Source organism: Gobio gobio (genome assembly GCF_949357685.1).
Source record: "Gobio gobio genome assembly, chromosome: 1".
In the NCBI taxonomy this organism is placed as follows: Eukaryota; Metazoa; Chordata; class Actinopteri; order Cypriniformes; family Gobionidae; genus Gobio; species Gobio gobio.
In genome coordinates this window covers 54,624,993-54,648,331 of record NC_137097.1, presented here as the reverse complement: position 1 = coordinate 54,648,331, position 23,339 = coordinate 54,624,993, and the positions used below count along the sequence as shown (strand labels likewise).

The 23,339-nt window shown below is 38.8% G+C and overlaps 1 protein-coding gene across 33 annotated transcripts in view; it reads left to right on the top strand.

Annotated features, from left to right (window-relative positions):
• ighd (immunoglobulin heavy constant delta) overlaps positions 1-23,339 on the top strand; it is a 784,237-nt gene that overhangs the window by 230,658 nt on the left and 530,240 nt on the right. Inside the window, exons 1-2 of one of the 33 annotated variants that reach the window (XM_079830376.1) lie at positions 5,653-5,731; positions 5,840-6,138. The exons of the other annotated variants lie outside the window; for them this stretch is intronic. Coding sequence (XP_079686502.1) covers positions 5,686-5,731; positions 5,840-6,138 — 345 coding nt within the window. The 5' untranslated portion in view covers positions 5,653-5,685. Of the gene's footprint in view, positions 1-5,652; positions 5,732-5,839; positions 6,139-23,339 lie in introns of those variants that run through there. 33 annotated transcript variants of the gene reach the window in all.

The following is a 23,339-nucleotide window of genomic DNA, read 5'->3' as shown; positions in this document are numbered from 1 at the left end:
GTCACTCTCCGTATCTGTCACCAGACACAGCAGCCGGACTGGTTCGCAAGGTCTGGTTTGACATTCAGCTGAACCTGGCGAGGAGGGGGCGTGAGGGAAATCGAGAGTTAAGACAGCATTCATTCGTTATTAAAAAAGATGAAAATGGAGGTGAATTTGTTTGCTTGTCTTATAATGCAGAAACAAAAAACCACAAAAAGCCCAACGATCCCAAAAAAGACTGTTACCGAGGATTCATGTCTGCCAACACAAGTGACCCCCTTTGCCCAGTTAAAAGCTTCAAAAAGTACCTCACTAAATGCTCACCTGATGCCACATCCTTCTATCTTCATCCTCTGAAAGCGACACAGGAGGAGCTTGACAGGCGAGAGTTCTGGTATTTTCACGAACCCATTGGTGTGAACTACCTCGGAAATATGCTTCCTTGCATCTGCGAGGCAGTGGGGTTATGCAAAAGATACACCAACCATTCATTAAGAAGCACAGCAGTTCAAATACTGTCTGAAGCAGGGCTGGAGAGCAGGCAAATCATGTCTGTCACAGGGCACAAGTGTGAAACAAGCCTGAGAAGCTACTGGGCACCTTCAGCAGAAGAAAGAAAACAATGGAGCCTGATCCTCTCAGGAAACAAAAATTCAAACGCCACAGAAAATCAAGGCCGGGACCAACAGGAAAAGACAATCTCCACTACACAGCTCCCTGCGCTTGATCTGCCATTTTCGATGTCTACTTTTACAATTAACGGAAGCGTGCAGTTTAATTTCAATAAATAAAACATGTAGGTCTAGATTAATAAAGTTGTAGCATGAATCAAAAAGTAAACATAATACAGCTGGTAGGCCTGCTGCATGATTTTTTCCCCGGTATTATTGCAGGTACAACAAATAATATAGATATGCCTAAGGCCTTTTGTGTTTCATTCATTTTTGCAACAAAAAAAAACAAGCAAAAAAACAGAAAATGCAACGATTTAATAATAATTAAATGAATATATATACATTCACAAGCTTTTCTGTCTCATTACTGCAATCACATGTGCTCGCACACATACACTACAGTTTGCACAAAAAGGTGTTTTCAGCGCTGACCTGACGATTTGATCAGTTAGCCTATAGGCCTATATAGTGTAGCAACTTAATGTCTACATTGTCTACACATGACATTTTTTCCACTATAGCGAGGTAATAACAGCGCTGTTTAGAGACGCACAGAGGTAGCCTCTCTCTCTCTCTCTCTCTCTCTCTCTCTCTCTCTCTCTCTCTCTCTCTCGCTCTCTTTCGAAACTAGCAAAAGAGCCGTTGGATGAGACGCGGAAGAAATAGTCCTACTCACAATAGCGATTTAAGTACAAAAACCGGACGAATCCCTTTAAATATATAATCGGATCGATGTCTTGAGGTGTGGTAACCGTAGCATAAGCGGAATACACCTTTACACCGTTACACCTCGGATGTGCATTATCATTCTAATAATTGAACGGCCCGTCGTCAATTATTCCTTACATATAATGTACTTCATACATCATTCAAACATTACTTTATGAAACTTCAGGAGTGTGATGAACGTATTGGTAAAATAATACTCCTGTAAGCTACATAATGTAGCTAAAAATAAACTTTTTATAATATTTTTTAACTATTTACTTTCATCAGACACCTGACAGACAAGTTTTGATCTTAACAGAACTTTAAAACAAACAAACAGTCATAGATGTTAAACAATGTCTTAAATGTTGCATATTTCCATTGTCATCTTTTGTAGAAAGCAATTATTATCAAATTAATGACCAGCCACAATATCTTGGACATCCGAAGAGCTGTATGAAAATCCACTACTTGCTCTCTGTACTTATTTAAACTAAGGAAAGAAATAAGCTTCATAACTGTCAACAGAAGTTTTGAGTCATAATTAATAACACATTCTTCCATTGTTGTTTTCAGGTGGTGTTTACTGTGTTGAGTTCACTCAACCTCCATCTATGGTTGTGAAACCTCAAGAATAATTTTCCATATCCTGCAGGATTTCAGAATCAAGCTACTGCATTAACTGGATACGTCAAACCACTGGAAAAGCTCTGGAATGGCTGGGATACCTTTGCAGTGGTGGTAGCACTGGCACTACAGACTCAGTAAAAAACAAGATCAGTTTCACCCAGGACACGTCCAAAAACACAGTGTTTCTACAGGGAAAGAATTTTCAGACTGAAGACACATGTGGATTACTGTGCAAGATACACACTGACTGAACAAGACACAGCTCTGTACAAAAACCTGAACACATTTATCAGATATACATACTATCGTCCATCCATCCATCCATCCATCCATCCATCCATCCATCCGTCTGTCCATCCTCCATCCATCCTTCCATCCATATATCCATCCATCCATCCATCCATCCACACACACTTTCCTCCCATCAAAAAATGCTTTAAACATATATAATAGACATAACATTTATGAAACATTTATGCATTATGATGCTAATTATTATTCAAATTTCTGTTTCATACATGTGCAAACAAGCAATGACAGACTGGAAGTATGTGTTTCCCCCATTGAGACTTCTTGCACAGGTCCTTTTGGTTTCGCCGCATTGGCCCAGCCGGACTTGGTTCTCCGAACTGGTGCTCCTCGCGACAGCCCCTCCCTGGCCAATCCCTCTGAGGAAGGACCTCCTTTCGCAGAGATTGGGCACCCTCTGGCACCCGCGTCTCGATCTGTGGAACCTGCACGTGTGGGTTCTGGACGGGACACGCAAGGTTTGAGTACCCTACCACCTCAGGTGGTGGTTACCATCACTTCAGCTAGAGCCTTGTGCATGAGACATGCCTACGCTCTGAAGTGGAATCTCTTCTTCACCTGGTGTTCTTCTTGCCAAGGAGATCCCAGAAAATGCCAGATCGTGTCTGTTCTCTCCTTTATGTAACATTATGTAAGTGCTGTGACAAGTCCCAGTTAGTACAGTACATGTAGCCAGGTGTTATTTATTTTTTATTTTATTACATTATTATTATTATTATTATTATTATTAAATAGATATATAGAATAGTTAATGTTAGTATATTAATGGGTCAAGTGTTGACGAAAAAGATAATAATAATAATAAACAACTTTATTTTATATAGCGCCTTTAAATGCAACTTCTCAAAGCGCTTTACAAAAAGGACAGTGTAAAAAAGATAAAAAACTAAATACTAAACATACTACAAACATGAACTAGATGTACAAAAATACAATATACTAATAAAAACTATGAAATCACATAAGTCTAAAAAAGTGAGTTTTAAGAAAAGATTTAAAAACACTAACAGATTCTACATGTCTAATCTCATATGGAAGCGAGTTCCAGAGTTTTGGAGCAAGGGAAGAAAAGGCCCGGTCACCCATAGAACGCAAGCGAGTTGAGGGAACAGTTAGAAGGCCAGATTCAGAGGAACGGAGATCACGCATTGGCAGGGGCGCTGCTAAGGGGGGGAAAGTTGGGACGATTCTAAGGGCCCACGCACTTTTGGGGCCCCCAGAGATTGGTTTTATTAGTACTAACAGTACTAGTAGTAATGTAATAGAAATTATAAATGTATAATCTACCAAACAGTTACAAATATAACAAAATTATGGCTTATTTCTGCATTTCTGGCAAAATCCAGCAAAACGCTCCAAAAGCCTTATAAGTAAGCATTTCAATTTTAAAATCTATACGAAACCTGACAGGGAGCCAGTGTAGAGTTTCCAAAATGAAAGATGTGTCTTCAGCTGTTTCTTGAAAATTACTAAAAACTCAGCAGCTCGGGTTCAGTTAGTCATTCCACCAGCATGGCCTCAAGGCGCTGTTAACTTGCAGAACGCAAGCTTCTGGAGGGCACACAAGTCTGAAGTAGTGAGTAACTGTCAGTAACTGTTCATTTTTTGACATTTTTCCATTAAACCGCTGTTGGGGAGTTCCAAGTCAAGTCAAGTCAAGTCATTGTTTCTGTTTGCTCACTTTGGGTTATTGGCAATAAAACTGCACTTTGTTACAAGCACGCCAGGCTCCACCCTCTCACAGCCACAACGATCCCAATCACCTGAGTACTGAGCACACACACCTGTACGTCATCACCACAGCAATCACCACCTGCACTTAAGCCCCACGCTCACACTCAGTCACTGTCCGGTAACGTTTGCACATGACTCTACATGCTTGCTTCCTCTGACTCACCTGTAAACCTACCTGATCTCCAACGAACCATTAGTCTCGTCTCGTCTCGTCTCGTCTCGTCTCGTCTCGTCTCGTCTCGTCTCGTCTCGTCTCGTCTCGTCTCGTCCTGTCTCCTGGTCCTCGTTTCCTTCGATCCATTGTCCCTATGTTCCACATCCAAGAAACGTATCGTATCACCAGCATATCCAGCATTCACCAGAAACACTCTCTCTGACTCTCACCGCACCTGCTCACTTCCTGGTTAAGCAAATAAACTCTGCTTTCACCTGCCTCTGTTATCCGTGTCACCTCTGTTTGTAACACACTTGGGTTCATCACTCACCTCCAGTGAAACTCTAGGCTACATTACAGAGCTATTGTAATATGTCTGTATTTGCTGACGACACAGATCCAATTACTGTAGAAGAAAATACATTGACAATGGCAATATTAATTATTTCACTTTTGCTAATATTATTAATGTCAGTGAATAATGCAATTTTTTTAATTGGTGAGATTACATTTAATTTACTATTGTTGGCTTTATATTCTGGAAATGTTTCAGTGTCTTCATTTTGTTTCTGCTCCACAGATATTCATTGTCTGACCGTCACTCAGTCTCAAGCTGTGGTAAAAAAAAAAAGCCCTAGTGAATCTTTTCTGCTGGTCTGCACATCCTCTGAATTTTCATTCAGCTGCTGTACTGCAGCTGTTGTGAGATAAATTCTGGAAAAGGTCTGGAGTGGATTGCATTCATCCATGTATCCAGTTTTCAGAACTTCTATTCACAGTCAGTCCAGGGACAGTTCACAGTGTCCAGAGATGACTTCAGAGTTAAGCTATACTGTCTGTGTATATTTGTGCTATAACACTGTGAATAAGTCCAGGGTCAAAGCAATAAAAACACTGGAAAACTGAAAATGCTGATCATCATCACAGTCTGTGCATTGGTGCTGCAGATTTTTCCTGAATCTTTCTGCAGGTTATATTGTGACACCAGTAGGTGGAGACAAGTGACTGTCTTCATGAGTGAGTGAGTGAGTGACTGACTGACTGACTGACTGACTGATTCATTCCTGAAAATTGAATAATTCATGAACAAAACAGCTGGTTTGAGAGGCACACCGGTTCTGCTATGGTGTTGACAGAGCAAAAACATACAAAGTAACTGGCAATATTGTTTCTGAATTGTAAGCTACTCGGCTTGTTTATTGAACTGTTGTATTACTAAATTTAATTTATGCTACTAAATAAAAACATGCATGGTTTATGTCTTCAACAACCAATTCAAATATTAATATGCTACTGGTCTTTATTTTCAGAATATATTAATCAGACATCTAGCCATTGTTCCAGATATCAAATAAGTAAAGATTAAATGGTAAAAGCATTGGTGTTTTACATCTAAGACAACTGGATGACTTTATGCAAATTCCGCATCTGCTTTATGTACTAAAGTGAAGTGTGCCTGCAGGTCAGAAGGAAAAATTAATGTCATCTTAAATAATGATCCTCTCCTCAGCTCTACTCCTGCTGGCAGCGGCTGCATCATGTGAGCTTCACTGATGGTTTATTTAAACGCTAAAGCAATCAAATAAGATGAACTGTAAATATGCATGTTTTGAGACATAATTAATAACACATTTATTTATTTTTTCAGGCGGTGTTTACTGTGTTGAGCTCACTCAACCTCCATCTATGGTTGTGAAACCTCAAGAATCATTTTCCATCTCCTGCAGGATTTCAGAATCAAGCTACTGCATTAACTGGATACGTCAATCCACTGGAAAAGCGCTGGAATGGCTGGGATATCTTTGCAGAAGTGGTGGAAATAATATTAAAGACTCAGTAAAAAACAAGATCAGTTTCACCCAGGACACGTCCAAAAACACAGTGTTTCTACAGGGAAAGAATTTTCAGACTGAAGACACAGCTGTGTATTACTGTGCAAGAGACACTGTGACTAAACAAGACACAGCTCTGTACAAAAACAAAATCAGCAGCTTAAGTGGTTTATTCAAGTCAAAATTTTATTTAACATAACTAAATACATGACTATACAAACAGGTGGTTTTATGGTTAAAGGGTTACTTCAGCAATTAGCATTAAGCTTTGTATCAGTAGAAACCCGGTAGTATATTCAAATTATCGTACTTTCCCCCCTCATGTCCCCCTGAGACGAGAATTATGCATTTTATTTCTGGAAAAAATCCTCCGATGACGCAAATATCGTCATTTTGCATCTTCGGAGGATTTTTTGGCTAGAGACTACAGCCAGTAGAACGAGCTAGTTCTGCATGTTATCAACCCGTCCATAGGGGTGGGATCTCACTCACAGAATGAAAATGTGCACGGCCGCTGCCGCTCGGCTTGGGCATTAATAACGGAGCGGTGCGGACCAAAGTGAGTGTTTCAACTTTTCAATGAATTACCTCATCTCTGCTCAGCTCATTGTTCTCGTGATGAATGAAATCTGACTCCTGCTGCGTTTGTGCCGCGACTTTTGTTCGGCTCACTCACACTTTATTGAAAAGACACGTTCAGTTTTTAATTGTAGTGTTTAATCTCTAACTGAACGAAATTATTTTTTTTACTATGAAAATCAAAACGACGGTGGGGGCGGTGTCATGGTGGGCAAGTGATAACCAGTAGCCTTGGCTTTGGGAGTGGCCTCGTTGGGCAGCGAAGCAAGTGCATTCTGGGAGTTGTTGTCTTTCATCCACATGAGGCAACATTTTCTGTCTTTTCTCAGAAGACACCAAATTCAAAAATAATTTCACATTTCTACAACATAAATGACACATATTAAATACACATTCTTCCTCTTCCCAGCACTGAAGTACACCTTTAAGATCAGGAATACAAATAATTATTTAACAAGTAAATATTCAAATTTTACAGTGTACTTGATACACTGTTCTTGCAAATACATACAATAGATACAGTATACATGATAATTTTTACGGCTTACTGTCTTGTTGATGCCTATCCTCATGATCCTTTGTTTTACATGACTCAAAAAACCTCACTTTAAATGTTAATGTTTATCCATAACTCTCTTCCTCTGTTCCTACATTCAATAGAGCTAATAAAGCTAATATGTGTGTTAGATGTTTTATTTGGATTAAATTTGTCTGTAGTACCATAAATAAAAAAGTTATTTACACCATAAATATGAATAAACATGTGTGTCTTGCTTTTCTTTGAGACTTTATTTTATACATCAACAATACAATGACAGGCAACTAAATTTGCATCATTGTTAAAACTTATCATACGAACTACAGATGGATACATTTTTTTACTTGAATGCAAATCTCCGCCCTTCTCTCATGTAAACAGTAGCACACAGACATAATTAAGGCTCTTAGTGTTTACAGTCACAGTGGAAATACAACCAGAATCATGTACGGCATTTCAATACTGCTGGTTTTGGCAACTGCACCTTGTGAGTATTCACAGCTCAACACAAAAAAACCCTAATAAACCGGGAAAATCTAGTTCAATTTGTATGACTAAAAATGCTGTAGGTCTGATTGTAGGTCTCTTCTGTATTGAGCTGAATCAGCCTCCTGTCATGGTAGTAAAACCAGGGGAAACGTTCACCATCGCCTGTAAGATCACAGGATATTCAGCCTCAGGCGGTGGCTACACAAACTGGATACGACATTCAAGTGGGAAACCGATGGAGTGGATTGGATATTTCTATAGTTCCAGTAGCAATGGTGCCACAGATTAACTGAAAAATAAGATCAGTTTCTCATCTGAATCCTCCAGCAACGCAGTTATTTTAACAGGAAAAAACTTCAACAGTGAAGACACAGCTGTGTATTATTGTGCTCGCGATACACTGTGCCACAAACTGCCACAGGACCTGCACAAGAACCTGTCACCTGTAATTTTCAATAAAACAGTTTACTTTCTTGACAATATTAAACCTTTCAGACGTTTTGTAGTATACAAAAATGTATAACAAAATACCAAAGTTTGCATGTCAAAGTAAAATAAATTAATATTTTGCACACGTATATCAGGTGATGAATTAGCTTGTGCAAATCAGTTATCTTGAAGTGTTTTTATAATCATGGTGAAATAATTGAAAATAATCAAAGATATTTGATATTTGAAATCCAACAAAGAAATTTGCTTTACTGTTGTCAACCCCCATCTTCCTTATCCGAAGGGCTATTTGGAGTTAGGCCTGTAGGACAAATGTGTGTCACACCTTTACAGTGGGGAAAGTTTGGTCTGATTGGTCAGTTTAAAAATCTCGGTTTCAGTCACATGGTCAAGGAATAGATAAAAGGAGATTGTAACTGTTGCTCTTTCTCTTTTATTTTCTGGCTCTTGAGGTTTTTGGGCCTTCTCTTCTTTGCCCTCTTCTTCTCTTTGTCTTTTTCTTTCTCTCTCTCTTTCTATCCCTCAGGTAACAGTCATGGTACGATTAATGGTATAAGTTTATCATCTCATGCATCCATTTTTGTTTTAAATGTAACCATAACCAGATTTTGTCATTAAATCCTTTCTATCGCAAATTATGTGGTAACTAGCTTTGATTTGGTATTGAATTTGAAGTTTTACTTATTGCAATACAATATAGTCACACTATAGCAATGCTCTCCCACATATTTTGCTATTATAACTGCGCTTATTTCCGTGGTTGGTATAAGTTGCAGTCTGTGGGAATAGACAAGAAATGTACAGTTTTCTTCCATCTTGCTGATAACGTTTCTTTAGTCATTTGGCAACCCTGCAGCCTGAACAACTGGAGGAGTACACCCTTACAATGGCATGTACACTCTAAAAAAAAAAAAGGTTCTATATTGCACCAAAAATGGTTCTTGGCTCGTAATCATAGGGGAACCTTTTTTAGTGCTATATAGCACCAATTTTGGTGCTTCAGTGGTTCTTCAGCGGTTCTTCAGAGGTTCTTCACCGGTTCTTTGACTAAGGTGCTATATAGCACTTCTGAAGAACCTCTGAAGAACCGCTGAAGAACCACTGAAGCACCAAAATTGGTGCTATATAGCACTAAAAAGGTTCCCCTATGATTACGAGCCTTTTTTTTTTAGAGTGTAATTACCTTGTGGCACCCTTCCCCATACGAAAAAATTTATAATTGTAAGTTTTTTTTGAACACACCAACTCTGTTAGTCCACATGCATGAGCAAATAAGCTCAGGCTCAGCTCAGTCAGTGCAGGGCAGGTTCTGAGCCTCTAAGGACAGCTCTAATTTCTATCTGCACATAAATCAGATGAAGACTGAAGACACTGCGGTGTATTACTGTGAAACATTCATACTAGTCTAACATATACCCAGAAGTGGAGGGTGAAGAAATGTATTGTATTTTAATTTAATTTATTGATTTTGTTTTGTATTTTATTTAATACATAACACATATTTACCTGTTTGTTTGTAAAGTGACATTTGTTAACATGTTTTATTTTCAAAAGAATAAATTACTCTGATACCATCTTAATCTTTCTCTTTCTTATCCTTGAAAAATTTGAAGTCAGGTTAAAAACAGCAACATATTAGCAGTTGTCTGGATGGAGCTTTCATCAGATGAACATTAATAATCCCCATAAAACACATTAAAACCAGATTGTTTCATATTAATGTTTTCATATTAAAAAGAATTAACCTAAAAAATTTAACCAAAAAGCAAAATGTTGTGTCATTATATAGATTTAACTTTACAGAACAATGAAATTGGTCTCTTTCCAAACCTATAAGATTATCTCGTAATGACTTTCATTAATGATACATTTATTGCTATTTATTTTGTCATTATGGAGTTTGACAGACTTAATACCTTTTTATTTTCTTTATATGAAAAAGCAGCCAGAATAATCATGTTTTCTGTTCCGCAGAAGAAAGTAAGTCATACGGGTCGATGATGACAGAATATGATGATGATAGAATATTCACCCTGTATAAAGGCGGTGGAACTATACCAATACTCAATGAAAATTATTCAGTATTTATTTACCCAGCCCATCCTTGGCTGTGTATATTTCTTGTGCTCCCAGGAAGCAGAGAAGAAGAAACACTCATAAAATCATGTTTTATCTGTCTGTACTCCTAATGTCTGTCATGCCTTGTGAGTACAATTCTTCAAGGTTTTAGAGCAGTATTAAACTGTTCACCATTGATACAACCATAACAACCACAAAAAAAGAGAGTACATTTCAAAATTAACATAATTTTGTGCTTAATTTTCAGATGTGTGCAGCACTGTAGAACACAACCAACCAAGCTCGCTTTCGGTAAAACCTGGAGAATCTTTTACCATTTCCTGTAAAGTATCAGGTTATGTTCTCAGTGATGGCTCCAAGGCACCTTCCTGGATTAGACAAGCTCAGGGGAAGATCCTCGAGTTCATTGGCATGATCCATGCCAGTGGTAGTATAGACTACAAGGATTCCCTGAAAAATAAGTTCACCATCTCCAGAGACACATCTACAAGCACAGTATATCTTAAAGAACAGAATCTGCAATTTGAAGACACAGCTGTGTATTATTGTGTTCGGTATACAGGCACTGTAATGAATCCCAATTTAATGCTTGTACAAAAAACTTGCAAACACTTAACATGCATGACTATAGTTTGGACACTGAATGCCATGAGACCTTAACTATCAGACACTTTAAGGAATCAATATATTAACTATAGAAAACAAACTGTGAAAATTATTGTTTTAATTATTTAAAGAAAATTATGATATATATGCAATTGAATATGACAACACACCATGTAAATTATTCATTTATGTGTTTAATTTAAAGTCATTTAAAGATACCAGATACACACCCAACAACTAATAAATAAATATTAGAGTTCAATATACAAATATTTGAGTTCATTACTTTGCCTTGTATGGATCCTTAAAATACATATATAATCATGATGCAGTAATATGATGGCCCTATTCAAATACAATACATCCCTAACTGAATATTAAATTGGATTATGCAAATTCATCTTCCTCTTGAACCTTCATAATCAGTTCTGTATCACAGTACAGCTCCATAATTCAGTGCAACAATATGGAGCATAAATTTATGCGATTTACAATACTGTTACTGGCTTCTCAATGTATGATTCCCATCGCTCAGACTATAATGGTTTATTTTTATCTGAATTTTCACACATTTATGATGTTTTATTTTGCAGATTGTTGGTGCCAGACACTGACCGAGTCTGAAGCTGTAGTCATTAAACCTGGAGAATCCCATAAGTTGACATGCACTGCCTCTGATTTGGACATTGATGGCTACTGGATGGTCTGGATAAGACAGAAGTCAGGAAAAGAGCTGGAATGGCTGGCATTGATCAGATATGATAGCCAGAATATGTATTACTCCCAGTCTGTCCAAGGACGGTTCACCATCTCCAGAGACAACAGTAGGAAGCAGGTGTATCTGCAGATGAACAGTCTGAAGAATGAAGACACTGCTGTGTACTATTGTGCCCGAGAGACACAGTGACTGAAACGACTGCAGCACTGTGCACAAAAACTGCCATTTCAATAAAGCTTATGAACATTTGAATAAAGCTCATTTTATTCTGTTGTTTTATTGATGTTTTTAACATTAAAAAAGTGAATAGGTCTCTGTCACATGGTGTCTTGGTGTTGGTTCATGTTGGTTCAGCCCACGTCCAGGCTCCAGCCCACGTCCAGGCTCCAGCCCACGTCCAGGCTCCAGCCCACGTCCAGGCTCCAGCCCACGTCCAGGCTCCAGCCCACGTCCAGGCTCCAGCCCACGTCCAGGCTCCAGCCCACGTCCCCGTCCAGGCTCCAGCCCACGTCCCCGTCCAGGCTCCAGCCCACGTCCCCGTCCAGGCTCCAGCCCACGTCCCCGTCCAGGCTCCAGCCCACGGCCCCGTCCAGGCTCCAGCCCACGGCCCCGTCCAGGCTCCAGCCCACGGCCCCGTCCAGGCTCCAGCCCACGGCCCCGTCCAGGCTCCAGCCCACGGCCCCGTCCAGGCTCCAGCCCACGGCCCCGTCCAGGCTCCAGCCCACGGCCCCGTCCAGGCTCCAGCCCAGGGAAACCAAGCCATAGAGAACTATGTGGAGGAGTTTTGTGGACTTTGCTACCAGGTGAACTTTAATGATGTTGCCCTCAAGGGTATTTTCTTAAATGGACTTAATGACCTTTTAAGGTATTTGATGCCAGAGAGCAATTCTCCAGGAACTCTAGCTGGATATATTGACTATGCACTTCAGTTGAGTGGCTCATCTTTTACTGTGGGAACGGTGGATGAGGAGCTCCACGTTCCCACAGTACTCTCCACCCCAGTGAGCCCAGCCCACGTCCATGCTCCAGCCCACGTCCAGGCTCCAGCCCACGTCCAGGCTCCAGCCCACGTCCAGGCTCCAGCCCACGTCCAGGCTCCAGCCCACGTCCAGGCTCCAGCCCACGTCCAGGCTCCAGCCCACGTCCAGGCTCCAGCCCACGTCCAGGCTCCAGCCCACGTCCAGGCTCCAGCCCACGTCCAGGCTCCAGCCCACGTCCAGGCTCCAGCCCACGTCCCCGTCCAGGCTCCAGCCCACGTCCCCGTCCAGGCTCCAGCCCACGTCCCCGTCCAGGCTCCAGCCCACGTCCCCGTCCAGGCTCCAGCCCACGTCCCCGTCCAGGCTCCAGCCCACGGCCCCGTCCAGGCTCCAGCCCACGGCCCCGTCCAGGCTCCAGCCCACGGCCCCGTCCAGGCTCCAGCCCACGGCCCCGCTGTCCCACCCAAGAAATTTTTTTGGGGGGGCAGGGGGTACATGGAGGCCATGAAGGCCACGCCTCTGTGGGCCCCTGAACCGCCATTACCGCCATGGCCTGATGAACTGCCGTTGCCGCCATGGCCTCCCACGCCTGAGGGTCCAGGTCCGCCCACGCCACAGGGTCCAGGTCCGCCCACGCCACAGGGTCCAGGTCCGCCCACGCCACAGGGTCCAGGTCCGCCCACGCCACAGGGTCCAGGTCCGCCCACGCTCCCAGGCCCGGCCGTGTCATGTCTGGGTCCGGTGCCCCTGCACGGGCCTGGCCCCCCATCCCTCCCCCAAGACCGCCCCCCAAGACTTTTTGTTAAGACTCTTTGTTAGGTTATTGATGTGTTGGTGTTGTTTGGGCGTCAGGGGCCGCCCATAGAGGGGGGGATCTGTCACATGGTGTCTTGGTGTTGGTTCATGTTCATTGTTCTTGGTTCATGTTTTAGTTTATCATGTTCTTGCTTTGTTTTAGTGTCATGTTCACAGTCTTGTCATGCACTTCCTGGTTTTGTCATGTTTCAGTGTCATGTGAATCCCATGCCCTCATGTGATCTTGTGTCTTGTCCTGTCATTGGTTCATTGTCTCATCACTGTTCACAGGTGTCACTTGTCTTGTCATTAGTCTGTGTGTGTATTTAAGCCCTCATGTTTGCCATGTGTCTTTGTCTGTTATTAACGTTGTAACCTGCTGGTGGTGAGTTTTGTTTAGCCATGCCATGACTTTGTTTTATGTTTTGACCAAGTTAAGCCAAGTCTTTGTTTTAAGTTTTGTTTATTGTTAATAAATGCTGCACATGGGTTCGAAACACTTGCCTCCAGTGGACCGTATGTTACAGTCTCTAGAGTCTCTAAAACTTTAGAGGCTAAAGGGACAGCTGTAATAATACAACTCTGGCCATTACTACACAGTCCTTTACCCACTCTCACCAGAACACGTCACTGTTCACCTGTTTGAAGAAACTCCGTCTCAGATGGTTACACATGTGCCAACTGTAACCAAATAAAAATGCTATATCAATAGGTGGTACTATTGCCTATAAAATCAGCATTAATGGACTCCACTTTGCTAATTCAGGATTTCAATGCAAATTAGCCGATGTCCGTTTCATATTTAAACAACTACACTGTTGAGGTGTGGACTCACTAGTTCTGCCTTGATGTAAATCATGTTCACTTTGTATCTCTTGCTGTTGCTGGCCGCAGTGTCTGCTAAGTATATTCCCTGGATAAAATAAACTCTTTTCTTAGTGCAACTAAATACATAATCCTGATTATTTGTCATTTTTTTGGTTTCTCCACAGGTATTGACTCTCAGGTTGTGCTCACACAGTCTGAACAGTCAGTAGTTGTGGCTCCAGGTGGTTCCCACAAACTGACCTGTGCCTGCAGTGGGTTTGCTGTTAGTAGCACTAACATGCACTGGATCCGTCAGGCACATGGAAAAGCACTCGAATGGATTATTTATTATTATTCAGATTCTTCTAAGAGCTCAGCTCAGTCAGTGCAGGGCAGGTTCACAGCCTCTAAGGACAGCTCTAATTTCTATCTGCACATGAATCAGCTGAAGACTGAAGACACTGCGGTGTATTACTGTGCAAGAGACACTGTGGAAACACAAATACAGGCAGCTGTTCAAAAACACAAGCTGAAAAAGTGGAAGAGCCTCTGAAGTGACATAAGGCGGTCTGAAGTGTTTTGAATGTACATACATTAAATACAAAAATCAGTTAATATTAAAATGATTCCTCATTTCAAATCCTATTTGTTCAACTCAGTAAATCGATACTGATTAGTCTTTCCACAGTATGTCTCAGTATGAAGTATATCTGTTCAGTTTAGCCTACATTCTCTTATATTAATAATCAACTGCATTTTTTTCTAATAATCCTTCTATCATAAAACTTTGTTACCTCTATTAATAAATGGGTATTGTCAAGATGGACCTTTTTATTTATTTATTTAATATTTTTTATATAATTTTTAAAATAAACTTAAACTTAAATTGCACCATGATGCACAAAGTGCACCTGTAACTCAGAATCTTTTAAATACATCCTGATGAGCTGCAAATCCAGCCTACAAGGCAGATACAGATCACAACCAGTTCTTGAAACTTACTCCTTATGCCCACAGCTGACACACTATATCAATTTTATACTAACCCGGAAAGGAGAGGAAACAACAACAACAACAACAACAACAACAACAACAACAACAACAATATATGAAATAAACTAATACTCATTCTAAACTAGAAATGAGTTCAGACATTAGACATCTAAAAAAAATTCTTGTCAAATTCTTGTCCAAAAACAATTGCTCTTAGATTGCTACCACCAACCCCAGGCCAGACTTGGTGCTCTGGTTGTATCTCTGAGACATTGACTCAATACCAAATAACACCATGAAAAAATTACAGAACAAAGGTGTACACTGATATAGTAATACTTTTCTCACTTATCAAAAATCAGTCAAGATTTTTTCCATTGTCTACTGTAATAATTTTCAGATTACTGCATTAAACTGCAGTTTAAGTCTGCAAACCTCCAAAGATGCAAATTATTTTGTGGGAAGGGTCAACACCTCCCAGACTCCTGAAAGACTGTGTTATAAGCTGAACTTTCAGTCAGTGCCTAAAACAGCTGCAGTGTAACCTATAACTATTTTTACTGTCTTTAGTTTGACAGTTGTTCTGTTGTAATGGAGATGCTGCTATATGGACTCCTACTGATGATTACATGTGAGAAACTCCTGTTGTAGTGGATTATTAGTATTTCATTAATCTAATTCATCTAACATTAATTTATCTGTTTTTCAGGTGTTAGTGGTCAGTCTTTGACCTCCTCAGATTCTGTGGTGAAAAGACCAGGAGAATCAGTCTCTCTGTCCTGCAGTGTGTCTGGAATCTCAATGAGCAGCTACTGGATGCACTGGATCCGTCAGAAACCAGGGAGAGGACTGGAGTGGATTGGATATATAGACACTGGCTCAAGTGCATATTATGCTCAGTCTCTACAGGGCCAGTTCTCAATCACCAAAGACAACAGTAAAAACATGCTGCATTTAGAGCTGAAAAGCCTGAAGACTGAAGACACAGCTGTTTATTACTGTGCCAGTGACTCACAGTTACACAAAAGACTGCAGGGCTGCACAAAAACTATTCATGTGATCACTGAGGGCCCAAGATCTTTTTTTTTTTTTTGACACTTTCCCAAAATACAACAATCTACTTTTTAAATATTTATCTAAACCCTTAACATATTTTTTATCGTAAAAGTAGAAGCAATCTCGGAGTGGCTAGCAATAGCAAGCTAGCTTTGAAAGCATTAGATCCCACCCTCCCTTCAGAGCGTCTCCAAAGCCACACCTCGCAGGTCGTGCACAGACAGAGTAGATATAGCATAGCATAGACTGTGTCATGTCTTAAAGCACATAACATTACAATAATAATGTATGTAAGCAACTTAAAGAGCACTTACTTGTACTACCTGACTGCTGCACAGAAACGCATATTAAGTCTGAGGACATAAACAGGAACGTCATGGGTTACTGTCTCTAAATTATGGTTATGACATAGCGTGAACGCAGTATAAGGTTGTTGTTGTTGTTTAGGAGGAACTGTAAAAAGCGGCTACTGTTTGTTTGCGGCACTCGTTGACTCCCTGTCCACAACTCTGAATGGCCTCATGGAACTTGCTGATAATATGTGATGTCTGGCGAGCAGGGTGTAGGAGGTATAGAAATATATATATATACTCTTTTTTCACAACGTCATGATATATAATTTTAAAGAAACAGCTGTTTTAACAGGTTTGTAGACTTTTTATATCCACTGTGACTCAGAAGGGGAGGGATGAGGAATGTAGATGAAGGGTCAGTTTGTATTATTAAATAGATTTTTACGTGAATGCAAATCTCCGCCCTTCTCTCATGTAAAGCACACAGACATAATAAAGGCTCTTAGTGTTTTACAGAGACACAGTGGAAATACAACGAGAATCATGTACTACATTTCAGTACTGCTGGTTTTGGCAACTGCACCTTGTGAGTATTCTCAGCTCAACACAAAAATCAAATAAACAGGGAAAATCTAGTTCAATTTGTATGACTAAAAATGCTTTAATGATTGTAGGTCTCTTCTGTATTGAACTGAATCAGCCTCCTGTCATGGTAGTAAAACCAGGGGAAACGTTCACCATCGCCTGTAAGATCACAGGATATTCAGCCTCAGGCGGTGGCTACACAAACTGGATACGACATTCAAGTGGGAAACCGATGGAGTGGATTGGATATTTCTATAGTTCCAGTAGCAATCGTGTCACAGATTAACTGAAAAATAAGATCAGTTTCTCATCTGAATCCTCCAGCAACGCAGTTATTTTAACAGGAAAAAACTTCAACAGTGAAGACACAGCGGTGTATTATTGTGCTCGTGATACACTGTGCCACAAACTGCCACAGGACCTGCACAAGAACCTGTAACTTCAATTAAGACATTTCCAATACCAATGTTGGTAACACTTTATAATAACTACACGCTATGAAGCATTAGTTAAGCATTAGTAAATAGTTAATTCATCATTTATAAAGCATTAATATACATTAATAAGCAGTTTATATATACAGCTATAAATGCTTTATTCTTGAATTATAAGCATATCTATAATGTGTTTATTAATTGTATTTTCATACTTCATAAATTATCAATTTATAATTTCTAAATGAAGTATTACATTATTTATTTAGGAGTTGTCAGTGGTTCATAAGATCATTTAGAAAGTGTAAGTAAAGGATTAATAAACTATTTAAATGTACATTTATACAGCTTATTATTTAGACATATAGTAACAGTTACTCATTGTGTTAATAAATACTTTATTAACATGTATTCCTATTGTAATTCATGATTAATTCAGGTAGTTATAAAACATTTAGTAGTTGTCAGTTAATTATTTTTGTGAGCTCATCTAAAGTGAGGACTATTTATGCCTTGTAAAGCTTTTACAAAGGAGATTTAAAGGCTCGGTTCTCTTCTGAACAGAAAAAGGAAACAAATACAACACAGGAGGAATATAGCACATATAAATATTTATTTCAAAATGCAAAAATGGAGACTGTACAACTAGTAACTTAATATCAAATTAAAATTAACCCTCTTTAATGTCATAGAAAATAATATTCCTGTAGACCGCCAGAAAACATAACTGCAGTCAAATGAAACTAAGCCTCTGCAATCTGATGTAAAAATAAATTTCTGTAAACAAAGTGTAAACATTACTGAATAAAAATGTACCAGTGGATTACACTGGATTACAGGAGTAATACAACAAATACAATATAGATAAAACAATAATAATATAATAAAATATTTTGCAGTGTCAAAACCGTACTACTTTAAATCATTAGAGAACAGCAGTGCAGAAGAGAAATGAGCCTTTAAATCTCCTTTGTAAAAGCTTTACGAGGCATAAATAGTCCCCATTTTAGATGAGCTCACAAAAATAGTTAACTAACAACTACTAAATGTTTTATAACTACCTGCATGAATCATGAATTACAGTAGGAATACAAGTAAATAAAGCATTTATTAACACACTGAGTAACTATTACTATATGTCTAAATAATAAGACGTATAAATGTACATTTAAATAGTTTATTAATCTTTTACTAACACTTTCTAAATGATCTGATGAACCACTGACAACTCCTAAATAACTGGTTTGTAAATAATGTAATACTTAATTTAAAAATGATAAATTGATCATTTATAAAGTATGAAAATACAATTATTAAACACATTATAGATATACTTATACATCAAGAATAAAGCATTTACAGCTGCATTTATAAACTGCCTATTAATGTCTATTAATGCTTTATAAATGATGAATTAACTATTTACTAATGCTTAACTAATGCTTCATAGCGTGTAGTTATTATAAAGTGTTACCCAAATGGGTATTTGTTGACAAATAAATAAATCAACAAATAACTGTTTTGAACACTGAATAGGTCAGGCGATTTTTTAGCCTTTGTAAATCCGTTATCTGTAAGTGTCTTTACATTAAAATCATCTGTTAAATGGCAAGTAATAAAGTTAAAGATAAAAATCATTCAGACACCAGAAGGGGGCAACCTTTCTCATTAAATTAATAACTGGTGATTGTAATAAAGTTTTGTTTAAACACACCTTCAGTACTCCTTTAGTCCACACACATGAGTAAATTTACCAATGCAAACTCAACTGCCATATTTCCTATTTAAACAACTAGCAAATGAGTGTTCAATCTGAAGAGGAGAAACAATGATCTCCCTAAAGCTCTTTCTGCTGTTGGCAACTGCACACAGTAAGTGTTTTTATATTTTAAAATTCTGAAGGTTGTATTTATTCAGGCAGTTTTAAGGAGTTAAAATGTAAAACCTGTTCCCATTTTATCAGTATTGTGATTCTGTGTAAAGCATATATACTGTATATTTGTTGTCTCTGTAGGTATTGACTCTCAGGTTCTCACACAGTCTGAAGAGTCAGTAGTTGTGGCTCCAGGTGGTTCCCACAAACTGACCTGTGCCTGCAGTGGGTTTTCTGTTAGTGGCACTAACATGTATTGGATCTGTCAGGCACCTGGAAAAGGACTCGAATGGATTATTTATTATTATTCAGATTCTGATAAGAGCTCAGCTCAGTCAGTGCAGGGCAGGTTCACAGCCTCTAAGGACAACTCTAATTTCAAGCTCTAATTTATATCTGCACATGAATCAGCTGAAGACTGAAGACACTGCGGTGTATTACTGTGCAAGAGACACTGTGGAAACACTAATACAGGCAGCTGTTCAAAAACACAAGCTGGAAAAGTGGAAGAGCCTCTGAAGTGACATAAGGTGGTCTGAAGTGTTTTGAATGTAACCTAACAAATCACTAAGATCATCAGGATCAAGTCACTTAGAAATACCAAGGGTTCACTCAAAGCAAGGAGAGTCTGCTTTTAGCTGTTATGCCAGCTTAAAATTATTTAAAATAAAATAAAAAACCCTGAAGATATGAATTTTAAAATAATAAAAAAATGAAACTTAGCCCCAAGTGCACCTTTAACTCCAACTCATCCTGATGAGCTGCAAATATAGCCTACAAGGCAGATACATGTGGAATCACAACCAGCATGGTTAGTTAGATGCACCATATAGTGTGGCATATTCCAGCATCATTGCACACACCCTCTCAAAAATTGTTCTCCAGCCCTCTGTCATAACTCTCACTGGATTTTTTTCTGAGTAGTTTTCTGAGGCTTCTGATCACCTCATTTGTGATCGCTTCTCAGAATGGCCACTGACTATCACATGAGCAAATAACAACTGTCTCACAACCATTGATGCACGATAACGATAACGGAAATAATTATCAGAGAATGTTAAAATTGATTTCCAGGCCAGGAAAAATAATGGAAATAAATAAAATATTTTATCAGCATACAGTTGTTTATCTAAAAAAAAAAAAATGTAAGGGATATTTCAAGAAAATGAAATCTGCATCTCCATAAAGTTGGTCAGCAGCAGGAAGCATGAAGTGTTCTAAAACTTCTTGGTATATGACTGCGTTGACCTTGGACCTCAGAAAACACAGTGGACCAACACCAGCAGATGACATGGCACCCCAAACCATCACTGACTGTGGAAACTTTACACTGGACCTCAAGCAACGTGGATTGTGTGCCTCTCCTCTTTTCCTTCAGACTCTGGGACCCTGACTTCCAAAGGAAATGCAAAATTTACTTTCATCAGAGAACATAACTTTGGACCACTTAGCAGCAGTCCAGTCCTTTGTCTTGCGAGACGCTTCTGACGCTGTCTGTTGTTCAAGAGTGGCTTGACACAAGGAATGCGACAGCTGAAACCTGTTGTACATTTATCGTCTTAGCAACTAAGAATAACGAAGCGAGACGTTGCTTCGTTTTAGACGTTTTAATGAAAGAAAAGAAAAACAAGAGTAATACAGCGTATGCTTGTTCAGCAAATCGTCACAAGATGGCTCCTTGCCAAAACTCCCGAACATCAACAAAACTACACGTGACTTTCACCATAGCTCAATGCATCTTGGGAAATGAAGTCCGTTTCAATGCGACTCACTAATCATCATAACACAGTCTGTTTTTTTTATCTACATATGTATCTGACACATGAGCTGTTAATCTTAGTGTTGTATTAACTATCAGTATTAATGTTAACTTATTAATTTTAACTTTTAACTGTTCCTTTAAATAGTCATCTAAAAATAAATTCTCAACAGTCTTCCCCATGATTGTGAAGCCTACAGAACTAGACTGAGAGACCATTAAATGGCACCAGATGTCTTCAATATTGAACCTTTTCACAATATTCTAATTTTCTGAGATACTGAATTTGGGATTTTCCTTAGTTGTCAGTTATAATCATCAAAATTAAAAGAAAAAAACATTTGAAATATATCAGTCTGTATGAAATGAATGAATATAATATACAAGTTTCACTTTTTGAATGGAATTAGTGAAATAAATCAACTTTTTGATGATATTCTAATTATATGACCAGCATCTGTAATTACCGAAAGTTATGCTGTAAATTCGCTTTACTTAAGCAGTACTTTCTTACTATCTAAAGCATTACCGTTTTTTTTTTTTTAAATAATGGCCATTATTTTAGCACTGCAATGGATAGAGGAAGTTAAACCACATAAGGTAGTTATCTGTTCAGATTTCATGCCTTCTTTATCAAGTATTCAGAAAATCTATATGTAGACTTTTAAATGAAATAAATCAATTGATTTTTAGATTAAATCAACAAAAAAATTATATACAGTTTATTTGGGTTCCGGCACATGTGGGTATTGAGGAAAATGAGAAGGTCGATACATTGGCAAAAGAAGCCCTGAAGGCAGAGCATACAAACATACGGTTGCTAACTTCCATTTAGCAAATCGGAGATTAAAGTTATCATTAAAGATTTTATTACTAAAATGTGGCAGGATATATGGGATCAGAAGGAGAAAGGAAGACATTTATACAACATTCAGAAAGAAGTGATGGTTAAAAAGCACAGTAGTCTGGGACGGAAGGAGGAAACTATGATTACAAGGTTGAGAATAGGGCACACAAGATTAAATAGCTGCTCAAATTTAATAGGAAAACATCAAACTGGATTATGCATTGTGGAGAAGTGGAAAATGTAAAACATGTACTCTTGACATGTAGAAAGTATTCAGAAAAATGGAAAGAACTAGAGAGGGCAACGGAAAATGAATTGAATTAAAAATATATACTGAGTATGCCTGGCTCACAATCTATAATTAAGGATGTTATGATATTTCTGAAAGAAACTCAGCTTGCAAATAGGATTTAGATTTTTTTAAATGTATTATTATTATTTATTTATTTATTTTATTTTTTGCCATACAGTTTATAAAATGACATCCAAATGAGTTCACACCTCAGAACACCCCAGAAGATGGCGGTAATGCACCTCGTTTGCAAACTGCCAATAAAAACCACTGAAGAAGAACAAAACTGTCCGTCCGAGGAATATACTTATAAATGTAAGTATTGTGTTTTAATTTACTCAATAACCAACGAAACAAGTGTTAAAAGCCAAGCGTTTTATTTCTTAAAACGTGAACTTAACCCCTGCGCTACCACTACGCTGCTTATGTGATCGTCATAATATTTTGTTTTGTTTTATGAAGCAAGTAGCAGACAGCTTTATTAAAATGAGTATTTATTTACCAGGCCAAAAAATTCGGGCAGTGTGGATTAGAGGCAGGCCCGGCTCCACGGGGGGGCAAGGGTGGGCTTGGCCCACCCAATCAGAAGCTTGGCCCACCCTGGCCCCACGTCAAATAACCGATTTCAATATTTCAGCTTCAGATTTTGAGAGAGATCATGGTTTTCGGTTGCTTGTCATCAAAGATCTGCTTGTTATTTAGAAACTAGAAAGCCTGTTTTAAGTCTCTTTTTTCAGTTTAAGACTATTTTAAACCGTTTCCCTTTTGCTTCTCATGTTCACGCGTCATTTCTTGAGAATGATCGTTTCTGTGACTTTTTCCACTAAACTATACGATCTGAAGGTTTTTCAATGCTCTCTCCCATCTCAAGGCCATATCGGGGCAGAAATGACACCAGAATGTGTGAAAAACAATCTATTTAATGAGTTCTCGCTGCGTCTCAGAGCAACACTGTGTTTTATTCCACAATGAATCAGCGTATTTGAACGAATCAATGAGTAAATTATTATTTAAGCTACACATTCACAAATAAAGTTTGCAATTTTGCGATTCAACTCACTCAATGCAGCACCATGATGACCATTTTAGTTTCATATTTAAAAAGTAGCCTATCATTTAATTAGTTACTAGCTAGGCTAATTAGGC